An 18,318-nucleotide genomic window follows, 5' to 3' on the forward strand; every position below is an offset into this window, starting at 1 on the left:
TTTCTCCAAAACTAAGGCATTGGTTTTTCCGTAGTTTACGCCAAACAGCTGAGTGTGCGGTTTCTGTAGCTCCCAGCAGGGTGCTCCGGGCTGATGTGACAGCACAGCGTGTGCTGCGAGTCTCGGAAACTCTAGGACCAAAACGAGTAAATGCGTTTATAGAGAAAGAAGTAGAGATTTCTTTCTTTAAAAAAAAAGTGAAATTTGTTGTGAGTTCCAGTTGTGCGGGGAAACCAGTTAGCCGTCCAGATCTGACGTCCGAGCGCGTCAACCTGGGGGACGGCTGTCCAGTCTGACGTCCGAGCGCGTCCACCCGGGGGGACGGCTGTCCAATCTGATGTCCGAGCGCATCCACCCAGGGGGACGGCTGTCCAGTCTGATGTCCGAGCGCATCCACCCAGGGGGACGGCTGTCCAGTCTGATGTCCGAGCGCAACCACCCAGGGGGACGGCTGTCCAGTCTGATGTCCGAGCGCATCCACCCAGGGGGACGGCTGTCCAGTCTGACGTCCGAGCGCATCCACCCAGGGGGACGGCTGTCCAGTCTGATGTCCGAGCGCATCCACCCAGGGGGACGGCTGTCCAGTCTGATGTCCGAGCGCATCCACCCAGGGGGACGGCTGTCCAGTCTGACGTCCAAGCGCATCTACCCCGGGGACAGCTGTCCAGTCTGATGTCCGAGCACATCCACCCAGGGGGACGGCTGTCCAGTCTGACGTCCAAGCACATCCACCCAGGGGGACGGCTGTCCAGTCTGATGTCCGAGCGCATCCACCCAGGGGGACGGCTGTCCAGTCTGATGTCCGAGCACATCCACCCAGGGGGACGGCTGTCCAGTCTGATGTCCAAGCACATCCACCCAGGGGGACGGCTGTCCAGTCTGATGTCCGAGCGCATCCACCCAGGGGGACGGCTGTCCAGACTGACGTCCAAGCACATCCACCCAGGGGAATGGCTGTCCAGTCTGATGTCCAAGCGCGTCCACCAGGGGGATGGCTGTCCAGATCTAATGACCGAGCGCTAATGACCGAGTGCATCCACCCAGGGGGACAGCTGTCCAGATCTAACATCCGAGCACATCCACCCAGGGGGACAGCTGTCCAGTCTGACGTCCGAGCACATCCACCCAGGGGGACAGCTGTCCAGATCTAACATCCGAGCACGTCCACCCAGGGGGACCGCTGTCCAGTCTGATGTCCGAGTGCATCAACCCAGGGGGACGGCTGTCCAGCTCTGACGTCTGAGTGCGTCCACCTGGGGGGTGTGCCCACCTGGGGGTCAGCTGTCTAGACTGATGTTCGAGTGTGTCCACCCCGGGGACAGCTGTCCAGATCTAACATCCGAGCATGTCCACTTGGGAGGACCACTGTCCAGTCTGATGTCCGAGTGCATCAACCCGGGGGTCGGCTGTCCAGCTCTGACGTCTGAGTGCGTCCACCTGGGGGTCAGCTGTCTAGACTGATGTCCGAGCGCGTCCACCCCGGGGACAGCTATCCAGATATGACGTCCAAGCCCGTCCACCTGTGGGGTGGGACTGTGGGCATGGGCTGAGCAGGACACAAGGTGCAAGAACTTTTGGGAGAAGCAGCTCAGAGGTCTAAGTGTGTTCGGGTGACTTTGTTCCGGAGTCGTGATTGGTGCCTCGCGGGGGGGGGGGTGCAGGGTGCCGCCCAGCTCTGTCTCATAGTCGGGCAGCACTGGGCACGCCCCCCAGAGGTGCCGGGCCGGCAGGATGTGGGAGCCCAAAGGGCAGGACTGAGAGTGCCCGCCTCCCTGGCTGGTCCGTAGGGTAGATGGACACCTGGAGAGCTGCCTGCCCGTGACGAGGGCTGCGGTCCCCTGGATTTCGGGTGGGGAGATGTCTTTTTCTCTCCCAACTACTACGGCTTTCTATATTGGGCTTATTTAATGTCTTTCTTTTAAAAAAAAAAAAAGTGTTAAAAGGCGGGGGGTTCTGGATGTGAGTCGGCATCGGGTCAGGTGCTCCGTGGGTTCCTGGCAGGTGTCGACGTCACGGCCGTTTCTTAAAGCGTGGGTGCCACGTCGTTCATTTCGTCCCTGGAGCCGCTCTGGCTCGGGGATTCCTGTCTCAGACCCTCTCGGGGGCTTATTCTATTCCACTTTTTCAAACAAGACCCTCTGCCCTCACACCAGGCAGCAGAAGGCACCTCGGGGGTTCGAAGCCGGGGTGTGTTCAGACGTGGCAGCACAGCAGGATTGTCTGGGGACCTTCCCGGAGCAGGGTCGCGAGGGTGGACCCGGGGGATGGACCTGGACAAGCAGCGGTCAGCCAGGCCCAGCCGGGAGTGAGTGCTGGCCCCGGGAAGCAGGGCAGCCTGGGGCACTCGGAGCAGGAAGGGGCGGGGTCTGCAGGCTCAGGCTGGGGAGGGGACACTGTCTGCCACCTCCAGCGGTTGTGACCGCATTCCCTGGCGTCTCCGGTCCCCCTGCAGGCCCCCACGTCCCTCGTCTCCTACGAGCAGCTTCCTGGGCTGTGGTAACTGGGAAACAGTGTGACAGGCTCTTTGATCTGGGGGGGGGCAGTAAAAATAAGGAGCACGTTTGATGGCTAATGTGTTTCCACCGACACAGACTGTCAGGTTTTGGAGTGAGGGTTCCCTGGCCGGAGGCCCGAGAGTGCACGGTCAGTGACTGGGGCTCCTGCTGGACCCGTCGCAGGTCCGAGGGCGGGTTGTGGCAGACGGCGCTGTGGCCTGGCTCCCGCGCCCACCGTGCCCACTCAGCCCTGGCCCTTGGCTCCGCAGAGTCAGCTGGAGGCCCACCAGGAGGAAGGCATGGTGGTCTCGCACATGGCCATGGCGGGCGTGGGCATCTGGATCGCCTTCACCTCCGGGTCCACGCTGCGCCTGTTCCACACGGAGACGCTCAGACACCTGCAGGACATCAACATCGCCACCCCCGTGCACCACATGCTGCCAGGTACCCGGCGGGCGGCAGGGCCCCTGGGCCGGGCTGGGCGGGGGCGGGGCAGGCGGGGGAGGCGGGGGTGCCGACAGGAGGGGGCAGGCCGGGCTGGCGGGGGCGGGGCAGGCCGGGCCGGGCGGGGGCGGGGCAGGCGGGGGTGCCGACAGGAGGGGGCAGTGTGGGAGTGGGGGGCAGCGATGGGGCTCAGCGTGTCTCGTGGTTTCATGCGTGCTCGGTTCTGTCATCTTTGTCCTGTAACTCTGCGGGTTGGAATAGAGTGAGATTAAAGTGATGTTTTATAGCCTGAAGCCTCAGATCCAGACGATTTCTCAGCACAGAACCCAACTGGCAGGGCCCTGGGGCTGGAGACAAGAGAGGAGGCCCCCGGGGCGGGTTCTTGGGGTCACGGGCCATCACCTCTGCCAGATGGGTTGTCACCCAGGTGGCAACGTGCAGTCCTGTCCTGCGAGCTCTCCCTGGAGTGTTCTAGGAGTTCTCAGAGGGAGACTCCCAAGTCAGGAAACACTTTGTTACACTGTCGCCACACTTCTGCAGTGAAACCCTGGGAACATGTGTTCCTCGCACCTGGCTGCGCAGTGAGCTGACAGGAACCACATCACACCAGGCAGCTGGCGCTGCCCTGTAATCAGCACGCTCACGCTCACCCTCCGGGCAGGCAGCCACGCCTCCTCCAAAGATCAGAAGTTCTTCAGTGCAGACGGTCCCGGCAAGTTACATCAGGGCCCCGATGTTCAGAGAGGAGGATTTTCAAGGGGGAAGTGCCGAGACCTCGGGTTAAATTAGCCCCTCGGTGTCCCCGCTGAGCAGATGATGGGTTGTCTTCCAGGGGTGATGTAATCAAATAAGACAGCCAAAATTTCTATTTTTAAAAAACCAGTGTAACTTTTCTCGGTACTCGCAGTCACGTCTTTACACACCCCCGGGTTCCAGGATCCATCTCGGGTTAACCAGCAGCTGGTTAACCAGCATCTAACCCCTGGGTTAACCAGCAGCTAATTAACCGAGCAGCTAACTCTGGGTTAACCAGCAACCTGGCCACTTCTTGTGCTGTATGTGCTGTATGTTCTGTATGAGCAGTGAGTTCCCAGTGTAGCGGAGAGCGTCCCATATTCCTGTGGCCTGGAGTCCAGACGTCAGAGGTAGGGCCTGGTGAGAAGTCAGATTCTATTTACATGCAGAAAGGTGAAAGAATTCCCAAGGAGTAAAAGATCATTTTCAAAATGTGGTTCTAAACAAAAATAGTCAAGTTTTATCCATGCTCTGTCTCATCTGCAAATGTGTCTCCTGGTGGCATAGAGCTGGCCCGTGGTGTACATGCCTGTGTGCACGTGCCCACACGTGTGTGCATATGTGTGCACATGCAAATGTATGTTTATGCGTGTGTATAAACATTCACATGTGCAGATGCATGTGTGTGCATGCATGAGTATGTAAACATGTTCACATCGTGCAGATGTGCAGGCACATGTATGGCTATGTGCATGAGTGTGCTTGTACCCACATTTTATTGTGTGTCAGTATGTGCCTTTATATATGTGTGGGTGCATGTGCTCATTTGTACATTCACGTGTGTACACGTGTTTGTACTAGTGTATATGTGTATGTGCATTTCTATGCTCGTATGTGTGTGCATGTGTGTACATGTGCCTCCATTGCCTCCATGCCCATGTACACATGAGTCTGGGCATGTGTGTGTGCGTGTATATGTGTGTGTATGTGTTGTGCACGCACCTCAGGGCTCTGGTGTTGCATCAACCAAGAGTGAACGGTCACAGATGGATGAGGGTGTTTGCTTCGCCTCTGAGGACGCCAGCTGGAGCGAGGCTGAGCCGAGGGGCCCCCGCTGATGCCTGTGAGGGCCGTCCCGGGGCCCACGTCCCACAGTCTGGCTGGCCCGGGGCCCACGTCCCACAGTCTGGTCTCATTCTCTCGTCCAGCTGACAGAGCGCAGGCCGTGGGGAGCACCAGTGACACTGGCCCCGGGGAGGCTTGCTGTGGACACGAACTCCCTGGGCAGGGCTGTCGTAGTTCCAGACAGGCCCCTGGGCCCCTGCCCTGCTTGGCCTCAGGCTCCGTCTGTCTATCTGTCCCCACAGGGTACCAGCGGCTGTCTGTGACCAGTCTGCTCGTCTGCCATGGCTTGCTGATGGTCGGCACCAGCCTGGGGCTCGTGGTGGCCCTGCCCGTTCCTCGTCTGCAGGGCATCCCCAAAGTGACCGGTGAGTGGACACCTCCCGGCCATTGTCCCTCTGTCACCTCAGGAAGCACCTCAGCCTGTGTCTCGCTCTGTTGTCCTGACAGTTGCTTCAGCCGTTTAAGTTACTGGGTTTTCTTTATCCCCAGTGCTCCAGGGAGATGTTAATTTGAATCACCTTCCTGTCCTGCAGTATTCTAGACCCTGCACTGTAGCTTACAGTGTCGTGGGACGTGTGGGGTCGTTACGTTCTGTATACAGTATTGCTGCGTTGCGCACAGTAGCGTGTCACAGTGTACGCCACAGTGTGTGACGTGTTTTAAGGCCCTGTGCTCTACTTTGGGTCTCGTGTCTGTCGGGCCCAGGGAGACTCGTTCACCTTCCTGCCTTTTGTGTTCCACATTTCTCGTTGCATAGAAGGGAGCGCAGGTCTGGACAAGCCCCCCTGGCTGTTGACCACGCGGGTCGCGGCTCCGGTGGGCCCCGAGCCTGACCAGCTCCCGAGTGCAGGGTCAGGGTTCCGTCCAGGGTCCGCCCGGGAGGTGGCGTCGTCTGCACAGCATGGGGCCGGCGGACGCTGGACACAGCATTTAATTTTTAACAGCACAAAACAGGAAGCCACCTAAACGCCCCAGATTAGGGGTCAGGAGAGGTTGAAGGAAACGGCCATGTTGCCATTTCAGAACATCCACACAGCCGGCAACCACGTGTGTGGTACGTACGCGTGACACAGACAACCGGTGGCTCCTTCGGTTTTAGTAAAACCGAGAGTTCACACTTCGTGTTGATCATATAACATGGGCCATTTGGAAACAAACTCCCAGAGAAAAGAGTTTTGTAGAAGACCCCAATGTGTTCGAGATCCTGCTCCTGTGGTTTCTTGCTGACGTGGCCTTGAGAAGGTCTTGCTGTGCCGCGGACGCCCCTCCCGTCCCCGGCCGGCGCTGCAGGGTCTGCAAAGAGGCCCCTGATTCAGGCCCCATCATGCCAGCTGACCCCCCACTGGAACGAAGGACTTGTCCTGCTCACCCGCTTCTTATAACCGGGGTGTCACACGCAGGGCTTGTCCCCAGCGGGCACCTGCGGCAGGGGCGGGACATTGCTGTTTTTAGCTGTCATTCAGGTGTCAGGGCTCTTTGCAGGATTGTATGGTTGGAGCGCGAGAGGCAGGGGGCCGCCCCTGCCCGGCGCCCGTCTGCCCGGCCCGTGGTGACCCCCTCTCCCCTGCAGGGAGGGGCATGGTCTCCTACCACGCGCACAGTGGGCCCGTCAAGTTCCTGGTCGTGGCCACCGCCGCCCCCAAGGCCGACACAGACAAGCCCAGGGACAGCCTGCCCCCCAGCGTGGACCCCCAGGATGAAGACCAGAAGGACGCAGCCCCCGGGGAGGCGGCCGGGCCCTGCCTGAGCCAGAGCAGCCCCGAGGCCGTGTGGCTGGGCGGTTCGCTGGGCTCCGTGACGCAGCAGAGCGAGCTGTCCTCCTCGTCCGGGTCCCTGGAGCCCAGATCCGAGGACAGCGTCATCTATGACCTCCTCCGGCACCCCAGCACCGCGCCGGGCCGAGGGCAGCGCGCCAGGCGGGCGAGGGTCAGCTCAGTGCTGGTTGCGTGCGGAGGCCAGGGCCACCGGCGGGTGGGCAGGAGGCCCCGGCCGCAGCGGCCGGAGGAGCCGGCCTCCTCCCTCATGGTCTGGCAGATCCCGCTGCTCCACGTGTGACAGCGGGTGGCCGGGCCGCGTCGACGCCGGCTGGGGACGGCTGCAAGCTCTCTCTGGGGAAGAAATGTGCAATATCGTGACGGTGGCTTCTGCCTGTGCTGCCTTCTCTCTGTGCAGAGAGCCGAGCAAACTTGTCAGGGAGGCAGGAGGGGAGGCGTCTCCCCCGTGTCGTGAGTTCTGGGGGCCGCACGCCCGTGCGCGGTGCTGCAGGCCTCCCGCGGGCTCTGCACTTGGGGCGCTGCACGCCGAGGACTCTGCTAAAACAGCGTATGCGGTGGCGGAGGAACCTATTAACAATTCCTAAAATAATCTCCTTGACTCAGATTCATCACTTTTATTTATATTGTGTCTCTTCTGATTCCAGAGCAGAGTGTGTGACAGTGAAGAAAACCAGGGAACAGGGTCCAGCCAGAGGGTGGTTTCTGCTTTCTGACATGAACTGGGTTTTCCAAAGTGATACAATGTGCATGTTGTATATGTTAACAAAGTAGTATTTTTATATTGCAACTTTTTCTATTAAAAATTAACAGTTAACGTTTTAGTCAGCATATTGTCGGTAACATTTCATAAATGATGTTTGCTTTGAACCAAAATGCTCTGTGAGGTCAACCCTTAGACGCCAGCATTGGGCCCAGTGCTGCCCGCCTCATGTTCAGGGACACCGGTGTCCACGCTGGACGGACACACGCCTCTATCCGGTGGGGGGTGCAGATGGAGCCTCGGGCGAGGCTGACGCTGCGTCTGGTGCCCGTTGACCTGAAACACTGTCTGTTTCTGAGGGTGCATTCTGTGACACCGGCTGCCCATGGCGGTGCCACTGCTGGTATGGGACGCAGGCCGGGGGGTGGGGCCCGAGCCCCAGGACCGGCCGCCGTGTAGCCAGCGGCGAGCGTGGCGGTGCATGAGGAGTCAGCCGTCCCCCACGCGCAGCATGAGAGCACATGTCCGCGCCCAGCTGCCGTGTGACCAGAAGACTAATGAGGCTTTCACCAGAAAGGACGTTCTTGGCACTTTACAGAGGACTAAACATGCTAATTCTGTGACTTAGCCAAATGTTTTCCACGGTGCCTATCTTGTCTCCATGTGACAGTAACCTGCTCAGGCTTTCTGAAGCTGTCAGCTGCTATCTGACTTCGTAAATAAAGTCTTTTTATTTAAAAATACAGTGTTGTGAGTTGCCTTTGCCCCCATAAGACACACTGGGCCGGGACATTCTGGAGCGTGAGGGGCGGCCTGGGTCCGGCCGTTCTGCGGTCAGCGCTCGCTGGTGGGAGTGTTTGTACAGATGCAGAGCCCGTCACGGCGCGGAAGGTGCTCTGACCTGGGAGCCGGCGCTGTGAGGCCGGGAGAGACCCACGCCCTCAGTGTCGACTGGGAACGCCACCCTGAACGAGAGCGCTGCGTGTGAAACAGGAGGCCCGGGGCCGTGAAGACCCGGGGCCGTGAAGACGAGACTGTCCAGTGTGCTCACTGCCGGGGGACACACGGCCAGGGAGCCGCTGACCGCTGCTCGCCTGTGGCAGCAGCGGCTGAGCTCCATGCCCCCGGGGGTGACCCTCTGGGCTGCGATGTCCCTTCCTTCTCCTGCCACCTCTGCGGAGTCTGGGGCCCCCAGGCTGCGTGCACAGCTCTGCGTGGGCCTCCTGTCCGTCTGCCCGGTAGCTCAGAGGCCCGCTCATCCAGGAGACGTGTCGCTGTGGCCTCTGTCCCCGTGTCCCTCGCTCCTGTCCTGCCCTGGGTGCAGCCGAGCCTGGTGCAGCCCTCACACCCAGTGTCGGGTCCACCTGTGGGCTCTGGTTCCTCCTGGCAGCTGGACAGGTGACGCCACCGCCCCAGGTGTGGTGAGTTTGGGGCACTGCTGTGGACTGAATGCATGCTCCCAAATCCAAACGTTCATCCTGCCCCTGAGGTGATGGGGTCAGGAGGCGGGGCCCGTGGGGTGCGGAGGTCAGGAGGGTGGGGGTGGGGCCCCATGAACGGGATCAGTGTCCTCAGCAAAGGACCCCAGAACTGCCGGCCCCTCCCACCGGTAAGGTCACAGAAAACTCACCCCGGACACCCCATCTGCTGACCGTGGCCGTGGACTTCATCCTCCGGGGGTGGAAGTGGGCCCCCCCCCAGACAGCCCCCCCAAGCGTCCCACCGGGATGGGTGCTTCTTCCCCTGCTGCCGGGAAGCAGGTCCTGTGTCCTCTTCCTTGGGGTCACAGCTGTCTGCAGCTGGACCCTGGGCCCCGCCAGCGTAGGCCGGGCCTGGACCCCGATCCCGGGAGACGAGGGCCACTGTGGAGGAGGGGCGGGACGGTGTGTGTGCCCCGTGATAAGTGTCAGTGACCAGCTGCAGCCACCACAGCCCCTCGGGCACAGGTGCCTTGAGGGTGGGCTCCCGCCCATGCGGGGAGGGCGTGTCTGTGGGGGCGGGACCCTGTGCTGAGGCCCCAGAAGGCTGTGCAGGGGCTTGGCCTCCCACGTGTCTCACTGTCCACCCCTCAGGAGCACTGAGGAACAACCTTGAGCTGGGGAGACGTCAGCTCATGGACACGCCCCACGTGACACGCCCTGGTGATGGCTCAGGCAGCACCAATCACAGGGCCACACCCGGCCCCCTGCTGGCCTTGTCTCCTTTCTCCCTCCCACTCTCCCTCCCTCCCTCCCTCCCTCCCACTCCCCCGCCCTCCCTCCCCCCCTCCCACTCTCCCCTCCCTCCCTCCCTCCCTCCCACTCCCCCTCCCTCCCTCCCTCGTGCCTCCTCCTGTCCCTGCCGCCTGGACCGGCCTCCATGGAAGGGAAACCCCCTGTGCTCTGTCCAGGTCCTCGTCAAGGGAGGTCACGTCTGAGCTGACGCTTGGAAGGGAGTTGACCTGATATCATGAGGAGAAGCACTCCTAGTCCAGAGCCGCCTGGGCACACGCCAGAGACAGTGACCAGATAATTCTCCAGGACGGGACGGGGACACACAAGCCTTGTAGACAGTCCCCAGGAAGGGCGGGCTGGTTCCTGAGCCCCCCTGGAAGATGGGTCCACGCCCGCCCGAGGCTGGGGCCGTGAGAAGAGCCGTGGGGTCCCCGGAGATGGAGATGGGTCCACGCCCGCCCGAGGCTGGGGCAGTGAGAACAGCCGTGGGGTCCCCGGAGATGGAGATGGGTCCATGCCCCCCCCGAGGCTGGGGCCGTGAGAAGAGCCGTGGGGTCCCCGGAGATGGAGATGGGTCCATGCCCCCCCCCGAGGCTGGGGCAGTGAGAACAGCCGTGGGGTCCCCGGAGATGGAGATGGGTCCATGCCCCCCCCCTGAGGCTGGGGCAGTGAGAAGAGCCGTGGGGTCCCCGGAGATGGAGATGGGTCCACGCCCCCCCCTGAGGCTGGGGCCGTGAGAAGAGCTGTGGAGTCCCCGGAGATGGAGATGGAGATGGGTCCACGCCCGCCCGAGGCTGGGGGCAGTGAGAAGAGCTGTGGGGTCCCCGGAGATGGAGATGGAGATGGGTCCACGCCCGCCCGAGGCTGGGGCCGTGAGAAGAGCTGTGGGGTCCCCGGAGATGGAGATGGAGATGGGTCCACGCCCGCCCGAGGCTGGGGCCGTGAGAAGAGCTGTGGGGTCCCCGGAGATGGAGATGGAGATGGGTCCACGCCCGCCCGAGGCTGGGGCAGTGAGAAGAGCCGTGGGGTCCCCGGAGATGGAGATGGGTCCACGCCCCCCTGAGGCTGGGGCAGTGAGAAGAGCCGTGGGGTCCCCGGAGATGGGTCCACGCCCGCCCGAGGCTGGGGCCGTGAGAAGAGCTGTGGGGTCCCCGGAGATGGGTCCACGCCCGCCCGAGGCTGGGGCCGTGAGAAGAGCCGTGGGGTCCCCGGAGATGGAGATGGAGATGGGTCCACGCCCGCCCGAGGCTGGGGCCGTGAGAAGAGCTGTGGGGTCCCCGGAGATGGAGATGGAGATGGGTCCATGCCCGCCCGAGGCTGGGGCCGTGAGAAGAGCTGTGGGGTCCCCGGAGATGGGTCCACGCCCGCCCGAGGCTGGGGCCGTGAGAAGAGCCGTGGGGTCCCCGGAGATGAAGATGGAGATGGGTCCACGCCCGCCCGAGGCTGGGGCCGTGAGAAGAGCTGTGGGGTCCCCGGAGATGGGTCCACGCCCGCCCGAGGCTGGGGCCGTGAGAAGAGCCGTGGGGTCCCCGGAGATGGAGATGGAGATGGGTCCACGCCCGCCCAGGGCTGGGCCGTGAGAAGAGCTGTGGGGTCCCCGGAGATGGAGATGGGTCCATGCCCGCCCGAGGCTGGGGCCGTGAGAAGAGCTGTGGGGTCCCCGGAGATGGGTCCACGCCCGCCCGAGGCTGGGGCCGTGAGAAGAGCCGTGGGGTCCCCGGAGATGGAGATGGAGATGGGTCCACGCCCCCCTGAGGCTGGGGCAGTGAGAAGAGCCGTGGGGTCCCCGGAGATGAAGATGGAGATGGGTCCACGCCCCCCGAGGCTGGGGCAGTGAGAAGAGCTGTGGGGTCCCCGGAGATGGGTCCACGCCCGCCCGAGGCTGGGGCCGTGAGAAGAGCTGTGGGGTCCCCGGAGATGGGTCCACGCCCGCCTGAGGCTGGGGCAGTGAGAAGAGCCGTGGGGTCCCCGGAGATGAAGATGGAGATGGGTCCACGCCCGCCCGAGGCTGGGGCCGTGAGAAGAGCTGTGGGGTCCCCGGAGATGGAGATGGAGATGGATCCACGCCCGCCCGAGGCTGGGGCCGTGAGAAGAGCTGTGGGGTCCCCGGAGATGGGTCCATGCCCGCCCGAGGCTGGGGCCGTGAGAAGAGCTGTGGGGTCCCCGGAGATGGGTCCACGCCCGCCCGAGGCTGGGGCCGTGAGAAGAGCTGTGGGGTCCCCGGAGATGGAGATGGGTCCACGCCCGCCCGAGGCTGGGGCCGTGAGAAGCACTGAGGAGTCCACCCCACGCCTCCTAACAGCTTCCCTCTGCTTGTCAGGCTCCCGCCCTTGGGCTCCCCGACCCCGTCAGTGCCGCTGGGAAGCTGGGTCATCTCCCTGCTTCCTCTGAGCTGATGTCCAGCTGGTCCGAGCCCCTCGGGGACCGAGTGTTGACTCGATCAACTGGGATCTCCCTGCCCCAAGTCCGTCCCTGCCTTTGGGGGGGTGTTTCCTAGGGTCTGAGCCTGCAGGACGGGCTCCCTGGTTTAACGTCGGCCATGCGCTGTGGTTCAGGGAAAGGACGTGGGCACGGGGACATCTGTCCTGCGCTCTGTCCTCTGTGGCCGTTAAACCCTACAGCTCAGAGCATACCCATGGACGCCAGAAAAGTGAGCATGAGGCTCCCTCTCGATCCCCGGGGCCGTCCCTCTCCGGCTCCGTGACCTCGGGCTTGGTGGCCTGTTGTGAGCAAAGCCCAGGGAGCTCACTGCACAGCGCAGGCGAGGTGACAGTCACCTGCCGCGCGCCCCGCGGGGATTTCCCAGAAGTGGCGGGTTAATGGGGTTTTGCAAATTTTATTTCCTAAATCACACCCTAAATTATCTTTTCCTGTAAATCAGTATTTCTCTAACTTTGATTGGCTAAGACTTTCCTTGATCCTGGGGAGGAGAGAAGTAATTCCTGCCACAGTTTTTTCGCCTGTAAAGTGTACGGGACCGACGCCCTAGCAGCCATGCAGGCTCAGGCGGGTGACAGTGACTCCTGAGGGCTGAGACGGGGGAACACCGCTGCCGATGGGGGCTGCCCGGCTCCGGAGGGGCCGGCTGTCGAGGGAGCCGCGTGCAGAGCGTGGGGATTGCGGCCCTGCCCCGTTTTCTCTTTTAAAAATGGAAAGACAGGCCCTGGCCGGTTGGCTCAGTGGTAGAGCGTCAGCCTGGCGTGCAGGAGTCCCGGGTTCGATTCCCGGCCAGGGCACACAGGAGAAGCGCCCATCTGCTTCTCCACCCCCACCCCCTCCTTCCTCTCTGTCTCTCTCTTTCCTTCCCGCGCAGCCAAGGCTCCATTGGAGCAAAGATGGCCCGGGCGCTGGGGATGGCTCCTTGGCCTCTGCCCCAGGCGCTAGAGTGGCTCTGGTCGCGGCAGAGCGACGCCCTGGAGGGGCAGAGCATCACCCCCTGGTGGGCAGAGCGTTGCCCCTGGTGGGCGTGCCGGGTGGATCCTGGTCGGGCGCATGCGGGAGTCTGTCTGACTGCCTCCCCGTTTCCAGCTTCAGAAAAATACAAGAAAAAAAAAAAAAAAAAAAGGGAAGACGTCAGAGCCCTGGCCAGACGCTCTGGAGTGCGGAGGTTGTCGGCTTGATCCCCCAGTCGGGCAGGTGCAGGAGCAGCTCGAGGTCCCTGTCCTTCTCTCTCTGCCTCTCTAGGAAAACAGAGCGTTGTGAGGAGAAGGAGTGAATGATCACATAGGCTCCAGGCCGTGGCTGCACTGTCTGTCCACACCCAGCGCTGGGCTCCGCCTCAGGGCACAGGGCGCTTCCGGTTCCTGTGCAGAGGATGGTCCTCCTTTCCCACTCTGCACCCTGCACATATGCACACGCACATGTGCACACACATATGTGCACATACATGCCACACGTGCACTCAGAAAACACAGATGCGCTCACCTATGTTACACAGGCACACACATGCATGCACACACCCTCACATGCACACCGACACACACGCACATGCATGTCACACGTGCACACTCACATCTCACACACGTGTCACAGCCGTGTGCACAGTCCTCCAGGCTCCGTGCCCTCCCTGCAGGGGCTGTTTGGACGATGTTTGTTCGGGTGGAAAAGACAGGAGGCAGCTGGCAGGGCCCTGGGCCTGGCTTTGGTTTGCGCCCGGGACGCCCTCCAATAAGTGCAGAGAGAATTAACCCTTGGGAAGCAGGTTAGAGAGTCCTGGGCACATGAAGACCCACGCCTATCTCTGTAGCCTCTTTATCGGGTTGAAAATGCCCCCGGTCCTTGGAGGAGGGTCACACACCTCCCCCACTGTCCAGGTCTGAACTGGGTGCCACTTCCGTCTGCTCCTGACGAGGACGGGCAGAGTCCCGGGTGCTGGCCTAGGAGGTGTCAGAGAACGTCCATGTTGTCACTTGCAGGTGGAGGGTGACTGAGCATCAGAGGGGCTGGGACAGCGCCCTGTGCGTCTGGGTGCGCCTGCCACACAGGCGGTCACTTAGCTTCCTCTCAGGGGTGGCCCGACGTCCCCTGGGAAGGACAGGGAGGGCCTGTGGGCAGGGTTTCCAGGAGAGCAGCCCTGCAGGGGAGGTGGCCTCATCGTCCCCTTCCACAGAGAAGGACACGGGCTCAGTGCTTGGGAGTCTTGCCCAAGGTGACTGCCAGGGAGCGGCCGACGCTGGGGGCTTGGGGGTGTCCCCGGGGTGGCGCCCCGGCGGGGGCTGCTGGTGGACCCCGTTGCTAAGGCCCCGAGCCTGTGACCGTGCCAGCGAGAGGGACTGGCGTCGGCCCACATTCATGAGCAGAAGCTGCCAGACTCCGGGGGGCAGGCCGGGATTACCGGGGAGGGGGTGCAGGGGGGGGACCCTCTGTGGGCAGCTGGGGGCCGGCCGGGGTGGCGTCACTGTGCTGTCTGGAGCCCAGCCAGGGCCCAGGGCAGACGCACAAAGTGCTCACAGAACCGGGCTGTCGGGCCCCCTTGCAGCGTCCCCTGCGGGGTGAGGTGAACCGGGAAGGCCCGGCGCCGGGAGTGGGGTGCTGCTGCTGGGAGTGGGGTGCTGCTGCTGGGAGGGGGGTCTGCGGCTCCACCTCAGGGGGGCCTGTGGCTCCAACTCAGGGGGGCCCGGCCCAGCCGCCCTTGTGTGGGAAGCAGACGAGGCTGCTTTCTGTCCTTGGATGCTGCTTCCCAGCTGAAGGCAGGAGCAGGACGTGGTAGTGCGTGTGTGTGCGTGTGTGCGTGTGTGCGTGTGTGCGTGCATGTGTGTGCGTGTGTGTGTGCGTGCGTGCATGTGTGTGTGTGCGTGCATGTGTGTGCGTGCGTGCGCGTGTGTGCGTGCGTGCATGTGTGTGCGTGTGTGCGTGTGTGCGTGTGTGCGTGCGTGCGCGTGTGTGCGTGCGTGCATGTGTGTGCGTGTGTGTGCGCGTGTGTGCGTGCGTGCATGTGTGTGCGTGCGTGCGTGTGTGCGTGTGTGCGTGCGTGCGCGTGTGTGCGTGCGTGCATGTGTGTGCGTGTGTGTGCGCGTGTGTGCGTGTGCGCGTGTGCGTGCCTGGGGGGAGCTGCGGTGGGGACTGCCGGCCTCTGCTCCGGCCGCCTCCGGCCACAGGACCAGCAGAGTGCTGGTCGGGCGCACGTGTGGATGAGGCGTAGCTCGCAGCGAGCAGGGCTGCGGGCAGGTGAGTGTGAGGACCCTCAGGGGTGACTGCTGGCTCTCTCTGGGTTTTCGTTGTCTCGTGTTTCTGGTCCTCGGTGCTAACATGGGGTCCAGCTCTGCCCACAGCTCGGTGGGTGTCGACCCGGGCCATTGTCCGTCCGCCCGGGAGATGTTGACCATGTTGGGGCATTCCTGGTCATCACGGCTCATGGGGCAGGGGTGCTGGCAGGCGTCCCGAACGCTAGCTGTGCGGGGCAGGACGCCACACACGGTCGGGAGAGGAGGACCCGTCGTGTCCCTCCCGCCCGTGAGAAGTGGCTCCTGGGCGTGAGCACAGGCCCCTCCCAGGCCAGTGAGTCATCACACCGCCATTCTAACTGGGACATGAACTCTCTCGTTTCCGTCATGAAATGGGGGTGACGGGTGAGCAGGAGCCGTGGCCAGAGTGGCTGTGTGTGTCTCAGGTCGGGACAGATCGGCACTCGGCCGGGAGGGCAGGCGCTGCAGCAGAGAGAGCCCTGCACCCCTGTGGGCACTCAGCACAGAGCACAGCGCCTCACCCCGTGAAGGAGGGCTGCTCCCCCTGGGGCCCCCTTCTCTCACTGGGAACGAGGTGGCAGGGACGGCCTCACCAGCACGGTAGGAGGCTGGGGCTGAGCGACACGCTGGAGGTCTGGGGTGCGCCAGGCAGGCCGCCCGGGTCCCACAGGAGACAGCTGTGACTTGATAATGCGGCTCCCTGGCCAGTGTCCACCACGCAGCACTCAGGCCACGCTGCTCCTGACTGACCCGTCATCTTCTCACTTCCTCAGCTATTTTCACTCCTGGGGGTGCGGAGGGGGTGGGCAGGTGTCACTGACACCGTGTGAGGTGCTGCCCACCTGTCTGTCTACCGGGCACCCCGCACTCTGGGGGCAAGTGACCCCCAGACGTGTCCTTACTGTCGTGCCGGACACTGAATAGTGACTGCAGATGTGACCGGCGACCCTGACACAAGAGCAGGTCCAGCGTCTGCAGAGGGTCCTCAAAGAAGGGAGGTGGACGGTCAGAGACGGAGATGGAGACAGGTGTGATGACAAGGAACTGTCAGAGACAGAGATGGAGACGGGGGTGATGACAAGGAACTGTCAGAGACGGAGATGGAGACGGGGGTGATGACAAGGAACTGTCAGAGACGGAGATGGAGACGGGTGTGATGACAAGGAACTGTCAGAGATGGAGATGGAGACAGGGGTGTGATGACAAGGAACTGTCAGAGACGGAGATGGAGACGGGTGTGATGACAAGGAACTGTCAGAGATGGAGATGGAGACAGGGGTGTGATGACAAGGAACTGTCAGAGATGGAGATGGAGACGGGGGTGATGACAAGGAACTGTCAGAGACGGAGATGGAGACGGGTGTGATGACAAGGAACTGTCAGAGACGGAGATGGAGACAGGGGTGTGATGACAAGGAACTGTCAGAGACAGAGATGGAGACGGGGGTGATGACAAGGAACTGTCAGAGACGGAGATGGAGACGGGGGTGATGACAAGGAACTGTCAGAGACGGAGATGGAGACGGGTGTGATGACAAGGAACTGTCAGAGATGGAGATGGAGACAGGGGTGTGATGACAAGGAACTGTCAGAGACGGAGATGGAGACGGGTGTGATGACAAGGAACTGTCAGAGATGGAGATGGAGACAGGGGTGTGATGACAAGGAACTGTCAGAGATGGAGATGGAGACGGGGGTGATGACAAGGAACTGTCAGAGACGGAGATGGAGACGGGTGTGATGACAAGGAACTGTCAGAGACGGAGATGGAGACAGGGGTGTGATGACAAGGAACTGTCAGAGACGGAGATGGAGACGGGTGTGATGACAAGGAACTGTCAGAGACGGAGATGGAGACGGGTGTGATGACAAGGAACTGTCAGAGACGGAGATGGAGACGGGTGTGATGACAAGGAACTGTCAGAGATGGAGATGGAGACGGGGGTGATGACAAGGAACTGTCAGAGACGGAGATGGAGACGGGGGTGATGACAAGGAACTGTCAGAGACGGAGATGGAGATGGGTGTGATGACAAGGAACTGTCAGAGATGGAGATGGAGACAGGGGTGTGATGACAAGGAACTGTCAGAGATGGAGATGGAGACGGGGGTGATGACAAGGAACTGTCAGAGACGGAGATGGAGACGGGTGTGATGACAAGGAACTGTCAGAGACGGAGATGGAGACAGGGGTGTGATGACAAGGAACTGTCAGAGACGGAGATGGAGACGGGTGTGATGACAAGGAACTGTCAGAGACGGAGATGGAGACGGGTGTGATGACAAGGAACTGTCAGAGACGGAGATGGAGACGGGGGTGATGACAAGGAACTGTCAGAGACGGAGATGGAGACGGGGGTGATGACAAGGAACTGTCAGAGACGGAGATGGAGACGGGGGTGATGACAAGGAACTGTCAGAGACGGAGATGGAGACGGGGGTGATGACAAGGAACTGTCAGAGACGGAGATGGAGACGGGGGTGATGACAAGGAACTGTCAGAGACGGAGATGGAGACGGGGGTGATGACAAGGAACTGTCAGAGACGGAGATGGAGACGGGGGTGATGACAAGGAACTGTCAGAGACGGAGATGGAGACAGACGGGGGTGATGACAAGGAACTGTCAGAGAGAGCGAGTCTGTGTGAGTGTGTGTGTGCGTCAGTGTGTGTGTCTGTGTGTGTGTGAGTGTGTGAGTCTGTGTGTGTGAGTGTGCATGTGTGTGAGTGTGTGTGTGTATGTGTCTGTGAGTGTGTCTGTATGTGTGTGAGTGTGCGTGAGTGTGTGAGTCTGTGTGTGAGTGTGTGTGTGAGTGTGCGTGAGTGTGTGAGTCTGTGTATCTGTGAGTCTGTGTGTGAGTCTGTGTGAGTGAGTGCATGTGTGTGAGTGTCTGTGAGTGTGAGAGGGTGTATGGGGGCACACAAGACACATCTGGCTTTGAGGATGGAAGGGTCCAGAAGCCCAGGAAGTCGGTGGCCCAGAGCTGGGAGCGAGGTCACAGATTGTCCCCCTCAGTGTGGGAAGGAGGTGGTCCCGCCCACGCTCTGACCTCAGCCCAGGACGCGCTGTGCCCCTCTCTCAGCTAGGGAACCGTGAGGGACTTGGTATTGCTGTAGCCACGCCTGCTTGGCGTTTTGTCGCTGCAGT

At 61.8% G+C, this 18,318-nt stretch overlaps 1 protein-coding gene across 9 annotated transcripts in view; it reads left to right on the plus strand.

Moving 5' to 3' along the window:
• ARHGEF10 (Rho guanine nucleotide exchange factor 10) overlaps positions 1-7,431 on the plus strand; it is an 81,396-nt gene extending 73,965 nt beyond the window's left edge. For all 9 annotated transcript variants that reach the window (XM_066235251.1, XM_066235257.1, XM_066235255.1 and 6 more), the window contains 3 exons: positions 2,765-2,939; positions 5,042-5,164; positions 6,370-7,431. In XM_066235251.1, the coding sequence (XP_066091348.1) occupies positions 2,765-2,939; positions 5,042-5,164; positions 6,370-6,854 (783 nt within the window). In that variant the 3' untranslated portion in view covers positions 6,855-7,431. The remainder of the gene's footprint in view (positions 1-2,764; positions 2,940-5,041; positions 5,165-6,369) is intronic.
• The last annotated feature ends 10,887 nt before the right edge of the window (positions 7,432-18,318 follow it).

The sequence above is a fragment of the Saccopteryx bilineata genome, chromosome 6, assembly GCF_036850765.1.
Source record: "Saccopteryx bilineata isolate mSacBil1 chromosome 6, mSacBil1_pri_phased_curated, whole genome shotgun sequence".
NCBI classification, from domain to species: Eukaryota; Metazoa; Chordata; class Mammalia; order Chiroptera; family Emballonuridae; genus Saccopteryx; species Saccopteryx bilineata.